At 40.6% G+C, this 19,217-nt stretch overlaps 1 protein-coding gene across 1 annotated transcript in view; it reads left to right on the top strand.

The window, feature by feature from the left end:
* The window catches only part of HTRA1 (HtrA serine peptidase 1), a 46,608-nt gene that overhangs the window by 15,827 nt on the left and 11,564 nt on the right, over positions 1-19,217 (top strand). Inside the window, exons 2-3 of the mRNA XM_050959020.1 lie at positions 10,960-11,059; positions 11,444-11,648. Coding sequence (XP_050814977.1) covers positions 10,960-11,059; positions 11,444-11,648 — 305 coding nt within the window. The remainder of the gene's footprint in view (positions 1-10,959; positions 11,060-11,443; positions 11,649-19,217) is intronic.

Raw genomic sequence — 19,217 nt, 5'->3', positions numbered from 1 at the left:
ACTCTCTGAAAGGCTACCAGGCACCAACCTGGTTTTAGCATACCACGGGATCTGCTGCTGAGCACACAGATCTGTGTTGTTAACAATGGTTCTGATGCATGAAGGAAAAACACTCTTGAAACCAGGCCTTTTCATTGAGGATGCTACTGTTTCGCAAAGAGTCCTAAAGAAAAACAAACAAACCCAAACCCATTATTTCGTTGAAAGCACAAGAGTGTTAGTGGTAGAGGAAATCTTTTTCAAGTACAAAACTACACTTAGACACATATATTTCAAAGAGGATGCTTCAAACAGTTAGCGTGTATATGCATGTACACTATCTTTTATTTTTGTTTTAATAAGAGTACTGATAATCAGAACTGTCCAGAGAATGACAAGTCTGTTTGGCAGCAGTTTGAGGTTTTACAGTTTGTTTTGGTTCCATATTGAAACAAAATCTTTTCAAGGTTTTCACAAAACTGGAATTGTGTCTCATGTCTGTTTTCAGATTGAAACCTAAGCTTTTTGGTTTGGAAAGGTTTTTTGGGTACAGATCTCTGGTTTACCCTCCTGTTTGAAACAGCACCACTTCAAAGCACACTGCAGAAGTACATGATGTACTGACCACATGGCCACTTAGTGTTCTGTATAGTCACTAACTGACCTGATTCAGAGTGTTCTGCGACAAGAACTATGCCCTGAATCAGGCAGAGCAGGGCCTTGAACTCAGGATTTCTTACATCCCAGTCCAGTGCCCTAACCACCAGACTATAAAGTATGAGAATCATTCGTTGTCTTTCCCTTTCTTGAAGTGTCCAGAGACTTGGATGAAATGAAATTGTTCACCCAAATGTTCCCATCCCCTCTATTGCTAGTGTTGATTGACGTCTCTGTTTCTTTTCTGAAGTCTTTGCTTAGAATCCACACTGGTCACTTGCTGTTCCAGCACTGTTACTCTGTGCTAGGACGTGCAAAGATCAGAGATGGGTTAAACCTTCAGTCTAAATCCGTCAAGCTTTTGAAGGTAAGGTGTGAATGTTTGTGGACCATAGAGACACCTACCTGGTAAGGTTTGTGGAATTACTGTAAATGACAGTCAGCTCCAAACTGCTTACACTTTATGTAATGTGGGTGAAATAAACCAAAAAAGGTTCAGAGGGAAGGTGGGGGGTAATAGGCTGTTTTAGCATATATTAGCTGTGATGGTGTGCAACTCCTAGATACAGGAGGCTGATCAAGTCAGTACAAACTAAAATTTCATACAGACAATGACATGTTTATGCTGACCTGTATGCTGAAATGCAAGTACAATATCTATATTCCAATTGATTTATTTTAAAATTATATGGTAAAAATGAGGAAAGTAAGCAATTTTTCAGTAATAGTGTGCTCTGACACTTTTTATTTTAATTTTTGTGATTTTTTTTTTTTTAAGCAAGTGAGGTAAAACTTGGGGGTACGCAAGACCCATCGAACTCCTGAAAGGGTTGCAGTAGTCTGGAATGGTTGAGAGCCATAGGTATACTTCATATAAAGTATGTGTGACTGCATTGCCTTCTATGGCAAGTCCACTGAAAATGGGCAGCTAATAAGAGATTTTCTTTATGCTCAGGTGCAGAGAGCCATGATGTTTTCCAATTATTCTTTGAAAATTAGTTGCCTCAGGAAATTTTCATGTTGTAACCTATTAGTGTTTTAGTCAATCAGTCGTCATCTGCCAATTAATCATCGCTAACTTGATGATCATCCTTGTAACTTCATTAATAAATCACCCCTAGCCATCCCCATGGGCACTAGGCATTGTATAATAGTTCAATACACGAATTACTAAACACAGTGTGTTATAAATAGAGATGGGGAAGTTTTGTTTCTTTGCAGATGAAGCCCGAAGTTCCGAAATATTCAAAGCCAGAGTTTTGGTCAGGCTTATCTCTGTGTAAGGCCTTGTCTACACTGCCAATTGAACAATAACACTTTTGTTGTTCACAGGTGCTTAAAGCAAGACAGAATTTTTTCTTCAGCAAGCAGCAGTGTAAACGGCTTGTTGGCAGGAACGCTCTCCTGTCGACAGCGCAGATCCCGCTCGGGGTGGAAGTATTTTGTCAGCAAAAGTGCCGACAAACAGTATTTACGCTGCCTGACTTTTAGCGACACGGCCATGTCGCTAAAAGCTGTGTAGTATAGACAAAGCCCTAAAGACACCATAAAGGAAATACCACATGGGAAGGAAAAAATAATGAGGGTGTGACAGAGAAATAAAGAAAAAGCGAGCACAAAGGTTTTATATATATGGAGCCAATACCGTCCTTACCAAATGTAGGTTAGAAATCTAGATTTGAATTGAAGTTTAAAAATGGGGAGAGATTCACAGAAATGGAAATCAAGAGGGAGTGAATTACAAGCCTTATCTAATAGTGGGATCCCTGAAAAGCAGGGTGAAGGGTTCTGCTTATGCATATCAGCATGAGACACAAGGAAGAGTTAAAAATAGTAAGAACCTACATCTCGACCGGCTTCTGTATGATTCTTTCTGTATTAGTAGGTGGAAAGTGGTGAGAATAACTAGATAAGATACTGATACAACGTCTCTTCCTCCAAACTCAGAGATACTATCTTTAGTCAAGATAGTAACCCAGTCTGTTTGTATTTTTTGCTTTGGTAGTCATGGCGTAGTAAAATACAGCGTTTTAAAATGCTGCAGTTAGAAAGAGTACCTTTGATGATTTGAAATCAGGAAATACTTGCATTTGCAAAAATAACTTGTAAAACCCTGTAAATCACTCTTTGCACTCACTTTTCCTTGGAATTTCTTGCTGTCCCTAGAACTGGTTGGAAAATTTGGAGAACAATGAAACAAATGAAATTGCTCAAAGTTGTGACTTTCTTCACCCCTGTTTTCCAGTGAGCTCTAGATGTTGCAGAAATTACCTTGTAATCATTCAATCATGAGCAACTATTGTTCATATACAATTGTGTGAGTTGAGATTTACATGATGATTTGGACTGGTATGTGGATGTCTTCTAGTGATTTGTTTTCCTCTTGGTTTAGCCTGTTTGTTGTTGGTATAAAAGATAAAACAAATGTACTTAGTGGTCACTGCCACTGTTATAGGAAATAGTAAATATATATTGACATACATAACAAATAGCTATTCAAGAAGTATTTTAAGGAAAAGCAAAATGGGGTAGGTGTGACTCTGCCTCTGTGGGTTACACCTGAGAGTGCCAAATTCAGGACAAACCCCTAAAAAAATATGGCAGACATACTGCAAAATTGGTGGTTATTTTCCTATAAGAGATGCCAAACCTGCAACAAAAATAAACTTCTGTTTCACCACACTGGCTAACAAGAAGTCAGAAAAGCAATCTCCAGTCCTGGATTCAACATCCAGACACTAGACCAGGGATCGGCAACCTTTGGTACACAGCCCATCAAGGAAATCCACTGATGGGCCAGGATGGTTAGTTTACCTGCAGCATCCGCAGGTTTGGCCGATCGCAGCTCCCACTGGCCGTGGTTTGCCGTTCCAGGCCAATGGAAGCTGTGGGAAGTAGCGACCAGCCCATCCCTTGGCCCGCGCCACTTCCCACAGCCCCGTGGGCCTGGAATGGCGAATTGTGGCCAGTGGGAGCTGCAATCGACCGAAACTGCAGACACGGCAGGTAAAGAAACCGTTTTAGCCCATCAGCGGATTTCCCAGATGGGCTGCGTACCGAAGGTTGCCAATCCCTGCACTAGACTTAAAGATGAGTGGTTATTTAAAATCAATTTAATCAAACAGGATTCTTCTGATCCCAAAGGATCAGCCACATATCCAGGTCAATATACAACTCAGATCTTACCCAATAATCATGCTGTTGCCCGTTCTTTAGTATCTAGTATCTAAACATTTGTTTATAAAAAGAAAGAAAGGTGAGTTAAAATTGGTTAAAGGAATCAAATAAATACAATATTTACTCCTGGGAATTCTGCGCCACTGTATGTGCACAGAATTAATGTCCCCCACAGATTTCTTTGCTTCCCTTCAGAAAAATGACTTTCTGATGGGGAAGCAAAGAGAAGCTGTAAGAGCAGTCATACACCACTCTAGCAGCGCATGTACATAGATTCAGGTAGCCGGCACAGAGGTAAATCACCACGGGGCTGGGGACATCTGAGCCAAGATTAGCTGCTAGTCCTGGTTGGGCTGGAAGCAGGAGAGGATGGGACTTTCTGTTCCCCTGCAAGGAGTGGCTGGGGCTGTGTCAGACCCACCTCTAGAAACCTCCCTCAGCTGCAGGGAGCTCAGCATCCTCACCTGCTTCCTTCCCCCATCACTCCTCAGCTGCGGAGGGGAGGGATCATTGTATGGGGAGCTGCTCCTCCATCCTTCCAACCCCTGTGCATCTGGACCTCCCATAAACAGACACCTCTGTCAAGCCTCACCCAGTACATCCAGAACCCCCTAGCCCTCCATACCCGAACCCCACTCCACTGAACTTCAACCCCTGCATCTGGAGCCCCCCTGAACCCAGACCCCCTGTCTCTGGACCCGCACCCAGACCACCCCCCACTGAGCTCCTTGCACTCAGGTCCCCACCCTGATGAACTCCCCCTGTACAACCCTGAGCTCCCACATCCAGACACCCACACCACTGACCTCCCAACTAGCTGCATCCAGACCCCCACCCCACCAAACCTCACTCCTCAGCACCCAGACTTGCTGCTGAGACCCAGCCACCTTCACCTGGAAGCCCCTGCAGAGTCCCATTGCCCCTGCACCTGGAACCCTCCCAACGAGCCTCTGCACATCCAGATTCCTCCACACCTAGATCCCCCACTGAGCTGCCTGCACCCAGATTGTCCTACACAGAACCATGTCACCCCACACCTGAATCCCCCCACACTGAGCCCCTTCACGCTTGGATCCTGCCTGGTTGAGCCTGTCTGCTCCACGCCTGGTGCAGAGGATTGTTCCTTGGGCAGGCCCAGGCCTTGTGCTGTGTCAGGATCAGGTCAATCCATGTCCCAGCTCCAGGGTGATCTCCCACCTTCATGCAGCACAGTGTTCTGTGCTCCCCATGGCCATGACAGAGCCTCTGCATTTATTTATTGACAAATAAAACTTGCAGAATATTGTGCAATTTGTAATTAAATTAGTAATTTTAATTAAATTAATTTTAATTTTTTGGTGCAGAATGTCCTTCGGTGTAAATAATTGCAAAGTTCTTGAATCAGGCTTGTAGCAGTGATAGAATAAAATGCTGGGTGGTTAAGTCTCTGGTTGCTTTGGAAGGTCCTCAATCATTTGGTTAGAATGCTCCCATTAGTAGAAGTTCATTGTCCAGAGGTTTGAGTAGGAAAGAGGCCAAATGGAGATGTTTCTAGGGCCTTTTATAGCTTCTGCCAATTGAAGGGAAACCTACTGTTCTTACTGTGGAAAAATTACAACAAGCAAGATGGTGTTTGGAGTCACATGTCTGTGCATACTTAGTCATAGCCCACGTCCAGACTAACCCGCGGCATCGGCGGGTTAAAATCGATTGCTCGGGGATCGATATATCGCGTCTAGTCTGGACGCGATGTATCGATCCCCGAGCGCGCTTACATCGATTCCGGAACTCCATCAACCCGAACGGAGTTCCGGAATCGACAGGGAGAGCCGCGGACATCGATGCCGCGCCGTCCAGATGGGTGAGTACCTCGATTTTAGAAATTCGACTTCAGCTACGTTATTCACGTAGCTGAAGTTGCGTATCTAAAATCGATTTTAAAACCGTAGTCTGGACGTGGCCATAGTAGAGGCCATCACAGGAAAGTCCATTAAGGGTAGATAGGCATCTCCCCATATCCATTGTGAGTTAAGTGTTCCTTGAGGAGCCATTTAACTTGAATAGTCCCTTCAAGCTGTGCAGGTTAAATATCTTGTGGGGGTTACCACAGGAGCGAACCTATTTAAAATACTGGTATAGACCGAATGCTTATAACTTCAAATACAAAAATGATACATGCATACAAATAGCATAATCATATTCAGCAAATCATAACCTTTCCATAGACACCTTACTGGAGATACTTTATACAAGATTTGTTGCAATTATATAGCAGTAGAAGGTACAACGATGCTCTGCGTGGGCATATTTTAATCAGATAATGTCACAGTAGGAACATAAAAAATAGAGATGGTGAAGACTTGTTGGATCATACAGTAACTCCTGCAAATATGTGATATGCTCAACAAAAGACCATTAGCATTAGATATATGAAGGGGAGAATATACCCCTTTTAATGGTCCACTTTTTCTGATATATTTGTAGTTGTTCTTTCAGTGTAAGCAAAAATAACTCAATTGTAATATTAGAAGAGAGACTGTTACTTTCACTGGAACTGGTACCCAGTTAGAAAAACAGTTAGAACAGTGAAAGATTTCATTGATGAAAGCTGGTTGATTCTTGTTTACATAATTCAAAAAAACCAGGTATGTCTTCCATTCCATTTTAAACCATTGTTGCAAAACCATATTATACAACACAAGAATCTCTAATACATAAGAAGGGAAAAGGAGGGGTCTGAGTTATTTAGGTCACCATGCCATGACTCAGTCTTTATTACCTAATGTTTTCAGACACAATATTAATTTAATTTTGGCCTTTCATTTATGTATTCAGTTTGACTGGAGACTGCACAATTGTCCAGATTTTAGACCGTGACAGTCTTAGCTCTAAAATTCCTTGCAATTGTAGATTCAAATGTAAAGTCAAGACGACTCATCAGATTTGATTTTTAATATCCTTACCATGTATGCATTTGTTATAATGAAAAAAGATTGAAAACAATTCAGTCATGCTACATATTGTCTGCCTGTGCGGTTCCCATCACTAACAATGAGAGTTTTAAATATATCTCAGTGACAGGATATATAGCCCTAAGTGCCTCAACATTGTTGTTAATATCCAGTTATTTTATAAGTGGTGTACAAAAAGTAAACTGATTTAAGTGGCAGTGTCCCATGGCTTTTTTTTTTTTTTTTTTTTAGCCAAACAAAATACTCATCCACGCTGACAATCTGTCAAGCTTCTGTTTAGTTTGAATGAATACATCCAAACTATAGTTTATTCACCCAGTTTCCAAAATAATTTGGTAATACAACTGGTCAGCAGAGCTTTACAGATGATGGTGCTGTAGTTCCCTGGGCAATGAATTTATCCAATAAGCAATACATAACTCATTTTGATGAGACATTAGTCAGCCATCCTTTATGCCGTGTTCTGATGACGACCTGAACTGAAGTTCAAGAGCCTGCTGCACTTTGAGGAAGAGATTAGATGGTGATAACTCTGGTATCCTAGCCAACATTCTCTTTGTAATACAGATTCTTATGTCCAAACTGAGAATTGTCACTATAGTTCAGTACATAATTACTGCTGTTTGCAAATGTCCAGCGAACAAATTGCTATATAAAGCACTTCAGAGGTTTCAAATATTATGGTGTGGAGAAGCGAGGCAATTATGAGAAATTAAAATGAGGGATGCAGTGCAGACTAGCTGGTATTGTGTCTTGTCTGTACAAGCCTGCCTAGAATCTTGGGTGCCTATTCGTGTTGCTAATCTGTGCCAGAGTCCAATGCTGCTGCATCTTCACTGCTGTTTTAGCCATTTTCGTTAGATTAAAGCTAGCGTGGGTATTCCCATCTGAGCTGCCATCAAACCTCTGGTTGCAATAGAAGACATAATCTAAAACTCACCAGGCTTCCTGTAATTTCCTTCCTTGAGCCTGAGATCCCCCCCCCCCCCTGAACTGACTGCTTCTAGATTTTATTTTTTCTCTGCAGTGCTTCGCTCTCTTGCCTTAGAAATCATCTACTTTTTGTTCTTCTGAACTGTAACTAATGAGACCCCTCCAAGTATGGTGCTGGGGTGAGTCATCATTATAGTCGTGCATCTCTCACCTAGAGTCTGATATGCTATCACAGATACCTATAGTATTATAGAACTACCTTTTAGTCTCATCTATTTGACAGATCAAAGGATGACAACATGAAGGAAATTTGACTGGAAACTTACATATTTTAAAAAGAACAGGAGTCCTTGTGGCACCTTAGAGACTAACAAATTTATTTGTGCGTAAGCTTCTGTGGGCTACAGCCCACTTCTTCAGATGTAGCCCACAAAAGCGTATGCTCAAATAAATGTTAGTCTCTAAGGTGTCACAAGTACTCCTGTTCCTTTTGCGAATACAGACTAACACGGCTGCTTCTCTGAAATCTTACATATTTATAAATTTATGTGCATAAAAAAAAGTTTGAAATTAACATGCTTAATTCTGTTAGGGCAAAAATCTCTCACATATGGACAAAACCCAAATAATTAAGCTTTGTGTGGTTCCTGTAGAAGAAGGGGATCCCTGTCTCACAGGCAGAGCCTAAGGCATTTCAGTAATCCCACCACAGTCACTACTTCAGACCGTATGACGTATTTCTGACCGTTAAACAGTTTTGGGGAAATTGCTCAGAACAACCAAAAAATTGTTTATGGAACCTTGCACTACATTTCCAGGGAACGTTCTCTTTTTTTTTTTTTTTCAGTGCAGAAATATTATTGATGACTTATGGAAAACAGGCATGGTAAAAGTACTTTAAACACTTATAGTAAGGACAAAGAGGAAGGAAATAATACATTATAGGATTATAAGAGTCCAAGTCCCTTACTGTTTCTGTTTTACAATTTCTTTTTTGTGCCTTTATAATGTGAGATCAGTGTATGAGATCAAAACAGTCACGTTGATGAAAACAAAGCAATTGTATTTGCCTGTAGGCACATGTGGAGAACACGTGGTGTTGTTCAACACTCCCGTACCAAGAAACAAGGCTTTGTCCTATAACTGTAACAAGATGTGATTAAGAGACTGAGGTTAAAACAGAAGGAACGAGGAGTCCTTGTGACACCTTAGAGACTAACGCATTTATTTGAACATAAGCTTTCGTGAGTTAAAACCCACTTCATCGGATGCATGCAGTGGAAAATACATAAAATACATATATCTTTCTACTGTATTTTCTACTGCATGCATCCGATGAAGTGGGTTTTAACTCATGAAAGCTTATGCTCAAATAAATGTTAGTCTCTAAGGTGTCACAAGGACTCCTCGTTCTTTTTGCTAATAAAGACTAACACGGCTGCCACTCTGAAACCTGAGTTTAAAACAGCGGTGGCTGAGCTCTCACCACATGGGGCACAAAGGCCCCTAAAGATGCAGATAGGCACCTACTAGGACTGTCAAAAGTGCCTTGGTACCCACTCCCATTGGAACCAATGGAAGTTAGACCCCCGAGGTGCTTTTGAAAATCTTGCTAGAGGCTACGTTCACAAGGGGAACTTCGGCACAAAGTGACGGTTAGGCTCGGAAGTCTAGCATTTAGATGCCAGAGGCATTCATAAAACCATTACTCAGCTCTTGTCTAACTTGTAGGTGCCTGCTGTCCCCCAGGCATCTGTGTTTCTGTTGGGAGAATGAGCACAGTCCTGATACCCTCAGCAGCTTGGCACCTAACTTGTACCAAGCCTTGGGAAGATTCACAAATTAGGAGGTCCCCTGCCTATCTCACCTCTAGCACCTGATCTTCTAAGTGTGCTTTGAGCATGCCTGTCCCAATCAAAGGACAGCCAGCAGAAGTAAGTGTGATGGTGCTGCACACTGCTTCTCAAATTCCCAGTGCTTATGGCACTCTCCTGGGAGGTGGGAGACCTGAATTCAAATCTGTCCTCTGCCTGATTCAGAGCAGAGATTTGAACCCAGCTCTCACACCTAAAAGGAGAGTGCTGTAAACACTGGGTGATAGGGTATTCTGGGATGGGTCTTTCTGTCTCTCCGGTTGAAGCCATTCCACTTTGTATGAAATACTTTAGTCAATGGTCCAGAGGGAAAGTGATAATGACTCTAGCCTGGTGGTTAGGGCACTTACCTAGGATGTGGGAGACCCAAGTTCATGTCCTGTTCCAATGACTAATTATTAAAAATAGACCCACTTCAGCAGGAGCGATTGAGAGATTTCCATGCCAGAAAATCCCATACCTCAGTGACTGGGGTGCCCTTATGCAATGTGAGAGACCTGAGTTGAAATCCTTTCTCCACATCAGGCAGATGGGGGAATTGGGTGTTTAACATTCCAGGTGAGTGCCCTGTACTAAAAGTTACAAGGAGGGGGCAGCACGCCAGCCACTTCCTCTGGCCATTTTGTGAATCTAGCACTTAAAAAATAACAGATAGAAAATGTTTCAGATCGAATGACATGTTTCATTCAACCCTACATGGATTTTTTGATTCACTGGAGGGTTTTTTTTTTTTGTAGTTTTCAGATTCAATTCAACCCAAACCATTTTATTTTTATTTTTTTTAATTTTTGGAACTCTCAATGAACTAACAAGTCAGTTATAGTCCCAACTCTACAGGCAGTGCGGTTACAGGTGAGTCCTGAATGAAGGGGTCCAGAGGGTAGAGGCCTAAATTAGGTAATCTCAAATCTGAGTTAATATTATTTGTATTACAGCAGATTCAACTGAGATTGGGCTCTGTTGTGTTGAATAGAACAGAGAAGGGTGAGAGGGGAAATGGAGGCATAAAAATATGAACTGACTTGCCTAGAGAGACCCAGAAGGTCAGTGGCAGAAAGGGGACTAGAACCCAAGTCTCCTGACTTCCAGCCTAGTACTCTGTCCAGCGGCTCTCTACCCCTCTAGTGCAACTACCTTGGATATAGAAAGAGATTCCATAATCCATTCAGAATTTTCCATAGACCCCTTTGCCCAGCTACGTTGCCAGTAAAACTTTTTTTTTCCAAAAGTTAAGGGAATGGTTTAGGGCGGAGATCAGACTCAAAACTACAAGGCTCTATGGTTTCTCTTAAAAAGAAATCTCTACCTAGTGTTTTTTAATGCAAGTGTTTTGCAACAATTCTTCTGCCATTTGAAGAATAACATGTGTTTTCTGTGTTCGTTTTCAGGCCAAGAAGATCCTAACAGCCTACGGCACAAATACAACTTTATTGCAGATGTGGTGGAGAAGATAGCCCCTGCTGTGGTTCATATTGAATTGTTTCGCAAGTAAACAAGATACCCAGTTTTGATTTATATTTCTGTAGCTCACAAGGATTAAACTTGCAAGAATCAGTTAATATATGTATATATGGATATAAAATAAAATAATGACACTGTTTTCAAGATAATAAATGTGTGTCACGCTTAAGTAACGTAGTATGTTCATTTTAAAAAAATTTTGGCACAAATTTTTGAAGTCAGTAGACTAATGCATGTCCAATTAAATGTTAATGGGTATACTTAATAAATGATACTAAATTTTCTAAAATGTTTTTAAAAGTGCCATATACTTGTTGGCAGTCTAGGAACGAAAAAATCACAAATGATTTGTCATCTCTGAACAACCTGAATTTTCTTCTAACTTAAATGTTTATTTCCCATATTTTGTAGGCTTCCTTTTACAAAGAGGGAGGTTCCTGTTGCTAGTGGGTCAGGCTTCATTGTCTCAGAAGATGGACTAATAGTAACAAACGCCCATGTAGTCACCAATAAACATAGGGTAAAAGTGGAGCTGAAGAATGGTGCAACATACGAAGCCAAAATTAAAGATGTTGATGAAAAAGCAGATATTGCACTAATTAAAATAGATACTCAGGTGAGTCAAGGCTTTGTAAATTTCTTGCTAAAATCTATTTTTCCTAAAAGCTGTTGTTAATTGTAATGTTTACAGAACATACAGCTTAATGGCATGGACCATAATGTATCTGTGTGATCTCACAAGATGAATAGATTTTTAAAAGCTATGTCGCAATGAATATTGGTAGCTACATTTTTCTGTACAAAAAATCTGTACATTATAAAAGCAAGGCTATTTGAAGCATCCATGGATCCCCCAAAAAGAAAAGTATAGTTTACTAAATGGTTAACATATACCCAGGCTAGTGTAATCATTAGAGCCATGAGAGGAAGTTTTGTCTTATGGCTGGTACAGGGATATAGCAGTACACACCTCTTGTAGATATTGTGAAATTGTCAATTAGCATTTATAAAACATGTTGACATCCTCAGATGGAATGTGCGATATTAACACCAAATGTTAAAATGGACAATATTTATACTTGGTACCATATTTTATAAAATTTTGCTTCAAAAAAATACCCAGATCAAAAGCTTTCTTTGGGAAGAATGCGGAGTCACTCTTCCATTGAATGTGGACTTGTGAATAAAGCAAAGGCATAATTATAAACACTATTTCTCTTATCTTCAAAAATGGTACTTTTTGTTTGAACTTCATTATATCATTTAAATGTTGCTGGATTCAGATTGCTTGAGATGCTTATCATACTGTTTAATTATTTGGGCTTCCTATTTAAATGAACTTCATACATCCAGTGTAAGAAATATTAACATAAATACAGCAGGCAAGTAGGCATCATCTGAAACACACAAAAATGTGTAGCTCCTCCAGTGTGTTTTTAGTTCTAATCTATTCCCCAGCAAGGTCAGAGGATTTCAGTCCAGAGTTCATTACAAAATCAGATATCAGTCAACTTAGAACTCTTGTCTAATTCATCCTATGAAATGATACAACATACTTTTCCTGCCTGTAACATTTAAAGGTTCCTTTTTCTCTTACCAGCAGCATACCTGCAAAATCTTTACTGTACCCCAAACATTCTTTCCTGTGTCTTTCTGACTCTTACTGGAGCAGATGACTATGTAATAAAAATACTTTGTTTCAATCCATCCTTGGCAGGTACGGTTTGGATTCACCTTCATTTGTGTATCTACCAACTTACTTTGAGAAGTCTTAAATTCTTCTTTGTACGTTCATATGTTAAGATAAGCAAATACAAACCTGTTCTTTGAAAATAGTGACAAGGCAATGGGAAGGAGCCAAGGGGATACCATGGGTGAGAACAGACACTGTCCAGTCGAGTGCGATAGGAGGAGGAGAAGATAGGCTATAAAATGGTGGGAAAGGTGGCAGGGTAGGAGTAAGAAGGAAAAGAGGATGGTGAGAAAAAGGTGTGGAGAAGATGATGAGGTAGGTGAAAGCACAATGTGGAAGAGGAAGAAGAAAGGAAAGAGAAGACAACGGAGAGGAGTGGCAGGGTGTGAGGTGGGGACAGACTGAGTTTTCTACATCAGGATCTTTCCACTGACACTACCACCCACACAGGATAGATACGACTCCTGGATTTCATTAGCACTTGCATGGAGTGAGATTAGAGTAGCTTAAGAAAAGGAAAATGCTCTGCAGAGCCACGCACAGTAAAACATTGTAAGGACTTGCTCTGCAGAACAGTTTGGTTGTGGTCCATGGAGAGCTAACTGGCTGGCTGTTCTTATTTCCAGCTGCTTCTGCAACTCCCTGGTGGGGTAGGCTGCCTAGGAAGGAAGAGCCTAGAGGCTGTAGAAGCAACTGGAAACAAGAAGAGTGAGAGGCAGTCTCACTGCCTGTACTGCTGCTACATAAGAACATGAGTTTATGGTCCCTTGGAGTAGATAAATAAGGAAATGGCTGATGAGCTTATATGCTGGCTAAGTGCCTGGGTTTCTTTGGGGTTTATACATTTGTTTTTGGAAAGAGAAAAAAGATTTGCATTATGTGCAGTATGCTCCTAAACCATAAAGCACAATCATTCTCTTTATATACAGTGGAAGTTAATGTTTTTGCATATTCTGACAGTTAGCCATGTTTTTTATTACACCTTAGTTACAATTCATAGCTAGTAGATTATTTCATCAGTTTCATTTTTAAAAAAAAGTTTGCACAATGTCCACAAACAGTTCATTTTGGTTCATTTTTTGCAGCTTTCTCCAGCAAATAATTGTAGATCAGCTGGTAATTTTCAATTTGCCATTCCAAGTTCATGGTATGTTGCGCTGTCCAATGAGGGAACAGAAACAATACCATGTGACTTATGTAATTCATCAGTACGTTATGCATTTTGAATTTTATATTTGATTATAATATAAGGCACATGGTATTGTCTGTTTGGTGGTTAGATGACTTGTGTACGCTGTTAGCTACACAGCACAGATAGTAACACTGACAATTTGCGATCTAATGTACATATTCTATTTTATAGGCTGGTTAGGGCAGGAACTGGCTGCGCTATGAGTTGTACAAACACATAGTAGAAGTGGGAACTCAATCCTGAATGAGGCCTCTGGGTGCTACTATTTGTAGTCCAGATAATAGTACAACTGTATTTGAATTTTTAGCTTGATATTCACCATTCTTCATGAGTGTTCATGCTAAGAAACTTGAATAATCATGGAATGTGAAAATGAAAAGGTCACAAACACAGTCAACTCGAAATTTACTTTGTCTGAATATTCACTAAACACTTCAATTTCTGTACACAACTCTATTGTTTATGTATCCATTTGCATTTAAATGTCACACAACCGTAAAAGTAGTTTAAAAACCTCAGTTACTTAGTCTAATGTATTCAGATTTTAACTTATTTCTTGATTAAAAATTCTGCTATAATGATCTCTTCAAATCCTGATGTGGCATGAAAACACTCATCCAACAATTTAATTTCTAAGGAGGAAGTAACATTCCTGCCTTTAGATAAATCATTTGAAGACGACATCAAAGTGAAGAATAAACTGTGTTCTGCCCTATCATGTTAAGACAGGCTCTGAAAGGCATGAAAATGTGTCTGTAGCAGAAACTGATAGATCTGAAGTATGAGTCCAGGTTACCAGCTGGTATTCCCAAAATAGTTAAGTTCTTGCAGCAGTGTGCATGCTATTTTCCTTTAAATGGTGCACTTCTGACTGAAGACAGACTGCTTGAAGTAATGTGGCTTTTCTGAATGGAATAGGAAATTTAAATAGGCTTTTAAGCTGTAGGCACCAGTAGAATGGAACTGGTTTGCCTCTGACTGACCCATTTTTCTACTGAAAAGAACTGGAAGTCAATGAGAAACAGAAATCTCTTTGGGGATTTTCTTTTTCTGGCTGTTAATTATGCTATGGTCTAGAAAAAATTACCTTGCATTAATAAGAATGTCTATGGTCAAATACAGTTAAATTACTAAAGCATTAATGATAGGAACTTAAATCAAAGCCAACCCCAGAAAAGCCTCAGAACAATACCGTATATACTCATTTATAAGCTAAATATTTTTGGTAAAAAAGTGATGCATCAAAGAGCAGGGGTCGGCTTATAAATGAGTCTACCCCAAAATTTGATGATTTTAGAACTCTATGGAATCATTTAATTGAATATCTAATACATTGTCATTTTGTTTACTTGGAGCATCTGCAGACATGGAGCCCCTCAGTTCACTGTGGCTGTAGTTCGCTGTTCGCAACCAATGGGAGCTGTGGGAAGTGGCACATTGCAGCCCCTCGGAGCTGAGGGGCTCCATGCCTGCAGACACTCCAAGTAAGTAAACAAAGCATCCCGACCGCCAGTGGCTTACCCTGACGGGTCGGGAGCCAAAGTTTTCCAACCCCTGAAATATAGAGTCGGCTTATGAAAGAGTCATACAGTTCTTGCTATTTTTACCTATCCATTTTGAGAGGTCGACTTATAAAGAAATGGGCTAATGAAGAAGTATATACGGTATGTAATATTTGGGAAAATAATTCCAAACACATGATATTCAATGGAACAGAGAGATCTGGAAAGTAGTAATGCTGAAAAAGGTCTAAGAGTGGTAGCAGCCAGCTTCCTGGATGTGCACAGGCAGAACTCCTGTCTCAGACTGGAGAAGCAATAATGTATTTTCTGTGGCACTGGTGAGATTGCAGCTTGAATGCAACATCTCAGAATTGTTGCCAAATTGGAAGGCTTTCAGAGATCAGCAACAAAATGATTTATGAGCTAGACCGCAGACTTATGGGGAGCATTTTCAGACAAATATTTACGGTTTGGTTACGTGATTGCATATAACTGCCTTCAAATATTTGGAAGTTGTAAATGCCAAGGAAGGAGAAGCTTTTAGGGTGGTCTAATGGGTAGTAACCAGGACTAGCATAGCACAGGAAAAGTAAGGTTGCATAACAAGTAGAGTTTCCTAATGACGGGGTTGATTACATTGTCTTCCCAGCAAAACCAAACTGGGCAAAGCACTTGGGATTGTCGGCCTAATCCTGTGCTCAGTCAATGCGGGCATGAAGGCCAAAAGCAGTGGAAGCACAATCACTGTTGCTGCTCCGTGTCAAAACTGAGGCGAGCTCCTGAAGACTGCATGCCCTAGAAGTGAACTCTGTGGCAGGTTTCTCAGCTCACTACACAAGGGAGCAATGTGGGTGGGCTGTGGGTGTACACTCTTGGAAACCCCACCCTCCCACGTAGGAGCTCAACACTGGGCCACTTACGCCATCCTCTGTAATTGCAGCTAGGACATGGCTACATGGGCTCAGTGTCCTCGTTCTTCAGCACCACCTCAGTCATTTGGGCTTTGCTTCATTGGCAAGATGTGGCCCGTAAACTAGGGAGCAATGCTGCATTGGTAGCAGGAAATGGGGAAATTACATTGAAGGTCTTACATCTGTATTTTCTCTCATAAACTTTCTTCAAACCTACTCATTATGGCACTTTAAAGTAAATAAGAACTTTTGCCCTCATTTCTCTCTCTCCTTTTTGCTTGCCTTTCAGTCCAATTTCACTTTCCTTGGAGCACCACAGTTAGTGTCAGTGAGCAGAGGGGATTTGGCTTTCTCTGTGTGCACAAGGAGGAAGCAGTGTGTGGAGGAAGCAGAAAAGCCAACTTTTTTTCTGTTATAAATATTTTAATAGCCAGCATCTTTGAAAACAAACTAACTGAGCTTCAGATGTAAGCGACTTTTAAAAACACGTGGAATCAATGCTTATTTTACTTTGAAATACATAACTGAATATTATAAAGCTTCCTTGCTGGAGTCTACCACTAGAAAACCCTCATGGTAGTTCCAGGAGATCTTAAATGACATACACAAATGAAAGATGTCATGGGGAAGGAACAAAGGCAATCCATGAAGTGCTTTCAGGTGGCAGTGCTGGTGATTTATTGTTTTTAGGTTGCGATAATACCCACCACATGCTAGGCTTTATCAAACAGAGGAAGACTGTTTTCCTGCAACATTGGTAGGAGAATCCAGGAGTATGTTCACGGGGGATGGATCTGGGACCTGTCTTTTGTCAGTTCCTTTGTCAGTAGAAATTAGGGTGGTGGGTTTTTTTTTCATATGAATGCAAAGTGAAAGATTTGTATGAAAATAGAACCATGTAGCATGGGCTACTTTCTTTCTAAGACCCACTGTTTGCTAAAATAGCAAAGCAAGATGCTTCCAATTACATGTTCAAAAAAAGAACATAAAGTATATTAAGCTGTCTCTTATGAGAGACCAATAAGTAATTCCAATGGACTGTATGTTTCACAGTTCATGTAACCAGCAGCGGCTCCAAGCGCGTGTCTGGGGCGGCAAGCCGCGGGGGGCGCCCTGTTGGTCCCTGCGAGGGCGGCAGTCAGGCAGCCTTTGGCGGCTTGCCTGTGGGAGATCTGCCAGTCCCGCAGATTCGGTGGCAATTTGGCGGCTGGTTCGCCGAAGCCGCAGGACCAGTGGACATCCTGCAGGCATGCCACCGAATCCGCGGGACCGGGGACCTCTCACAGGCAAGCCACCGAAGGCAGCCTGTCTGCCGTGCTTGGGGTGGCAAAAAAGCTAGAGCTGTCTCTGCTTGTAACACTTTTCTTTGAAAAGAAACAAGTGAAAGACAAGTACAAATTTTTTCAAATCAGTGTGTTTCTCTTTCCCGCCTATCCACCCATATTTAATTTCTGCCTTATCAAGTTCCCCCTTGCCTTACTACTTTCCATCTTTCCTCACTTCCTTTCTCCTTCCCAATCTTAAGACTTGAACTTTCCTTTTCGCCTTTTTCTTGTTTCACTATCAACATAATCATTTGGTTGGATGGTGAGCCTGCAGTTACCCTAGCACTGAGGATTAGTATAGTGGATACAGTTATGCTGCTGTTTCAGTATTAATTCTATTATATGTTTTAGGGTTAACGTTTATATTTTGTTAGATGACATAAATCCCAATGACATCATGAAATATTTTTGTTCTTTGTGCAAGCTCATCAGATTTTATCTGATGGAAATTTTTTTAAAATGCTACATACTGTGAAACTATCCAAAATTGGAAGTATTTTGTTTTCTTTGGCATTTTGTCAAGGAATTCATAGATTGTAAAGGACATTTCTTGTTTTAATATGGTACAGCCTTTATGTATTTTGGTGTAATTTAGTCTGCAAGTTTAATTGAATTCCATGTTTATAATAGAAAGACAGTTCCCAAGACTTTCAGAGTTAATATTTTGCAAAAGTTTAAATGACAACTGAATTTGTAGATGCAAATATACAAGCATCTGTTTCTTTTCCACTTAAAAACAAATTAAGGCACTATATGTCACATCTCAGAATAAATCAGAATAAACCAGAACGTTGTCCCATCTTCACTGATTTATGGAGCTCCAAAACCCCTGTGTGCAGATTCATCGCATTCCTTCCGTAAATTTAGCAGACTATAGAACAAAGAGATAAAAGTCAACACACTTTTCCCCACACAGATGCATTTACATGTCTTAAGGTTTAAGTTCTAACTGAAATATGTTTCTGATTGGGGTTAAAAAGATAAGAGATGACAGTCCAGTGTACTAGCCAAATTCTGACTATGGTTATTACAGTCTGCCTGTCTAGATTTCCATCCCTCAGTTTCAGAGTTTGATCCTTAGCTGATATAATTTGGCAAAACTCCATTGACTGCAGTTGGTGTGGCTCCATTGCCAATTTACACCAGCTGAGGATCTGGCTGTCAGTAGGGTACAGAGTTTGTCATCCTTATGATAAAGTTACCATTGGGTAGTGTTACTGTGCATAGCTGAACAGCTGCTGAAATCCACTGAAGAGAGAGAGTTGCATTTCAGTAATGGGTGAAAGGATTCATTGGTGAATGAAAGTAGTGGGATGCAAACTCAGTCCTGTAAAGCCAGCATGGAACTCACATTATACTCAGTGGGAATTCTGTGCATCACGAGTTTGTAGGGTTGAACCCACAGCCTGTAAAATGTGCAAAGTAGTGGGATGAAAAGTGCTAAGATATTTTTGCTAACTGATGGTTTAGCCTATGAGAAGGTATAATCTTGAATTATGGGTTACATGGTTAGTCATAGGTTAGTTTGCAGACTGTGCACTTGCATGTTTATATTGTTGTGT

This window comes from Gopherus flavomarginatus, chromosome 6 (genome assembly GCF_025201925.1).
Source record: "Gopherus flavomarginatus isolate rGopFla2 chromosome 6, rGopFla2.mat.asm, whole genome shotgun sequence".
In the NCBI taxonomy this organism is placed as follows: Eukaryota; Metazoa; Chordata; order Testudines; family Testudinidae; genus Gopherus; species Gopherus flavomarginatus.
Note: the sequence above shows the minus strand (reverse complement) of the source record. Positions and strands in the feature narration are given on the sequence as shown.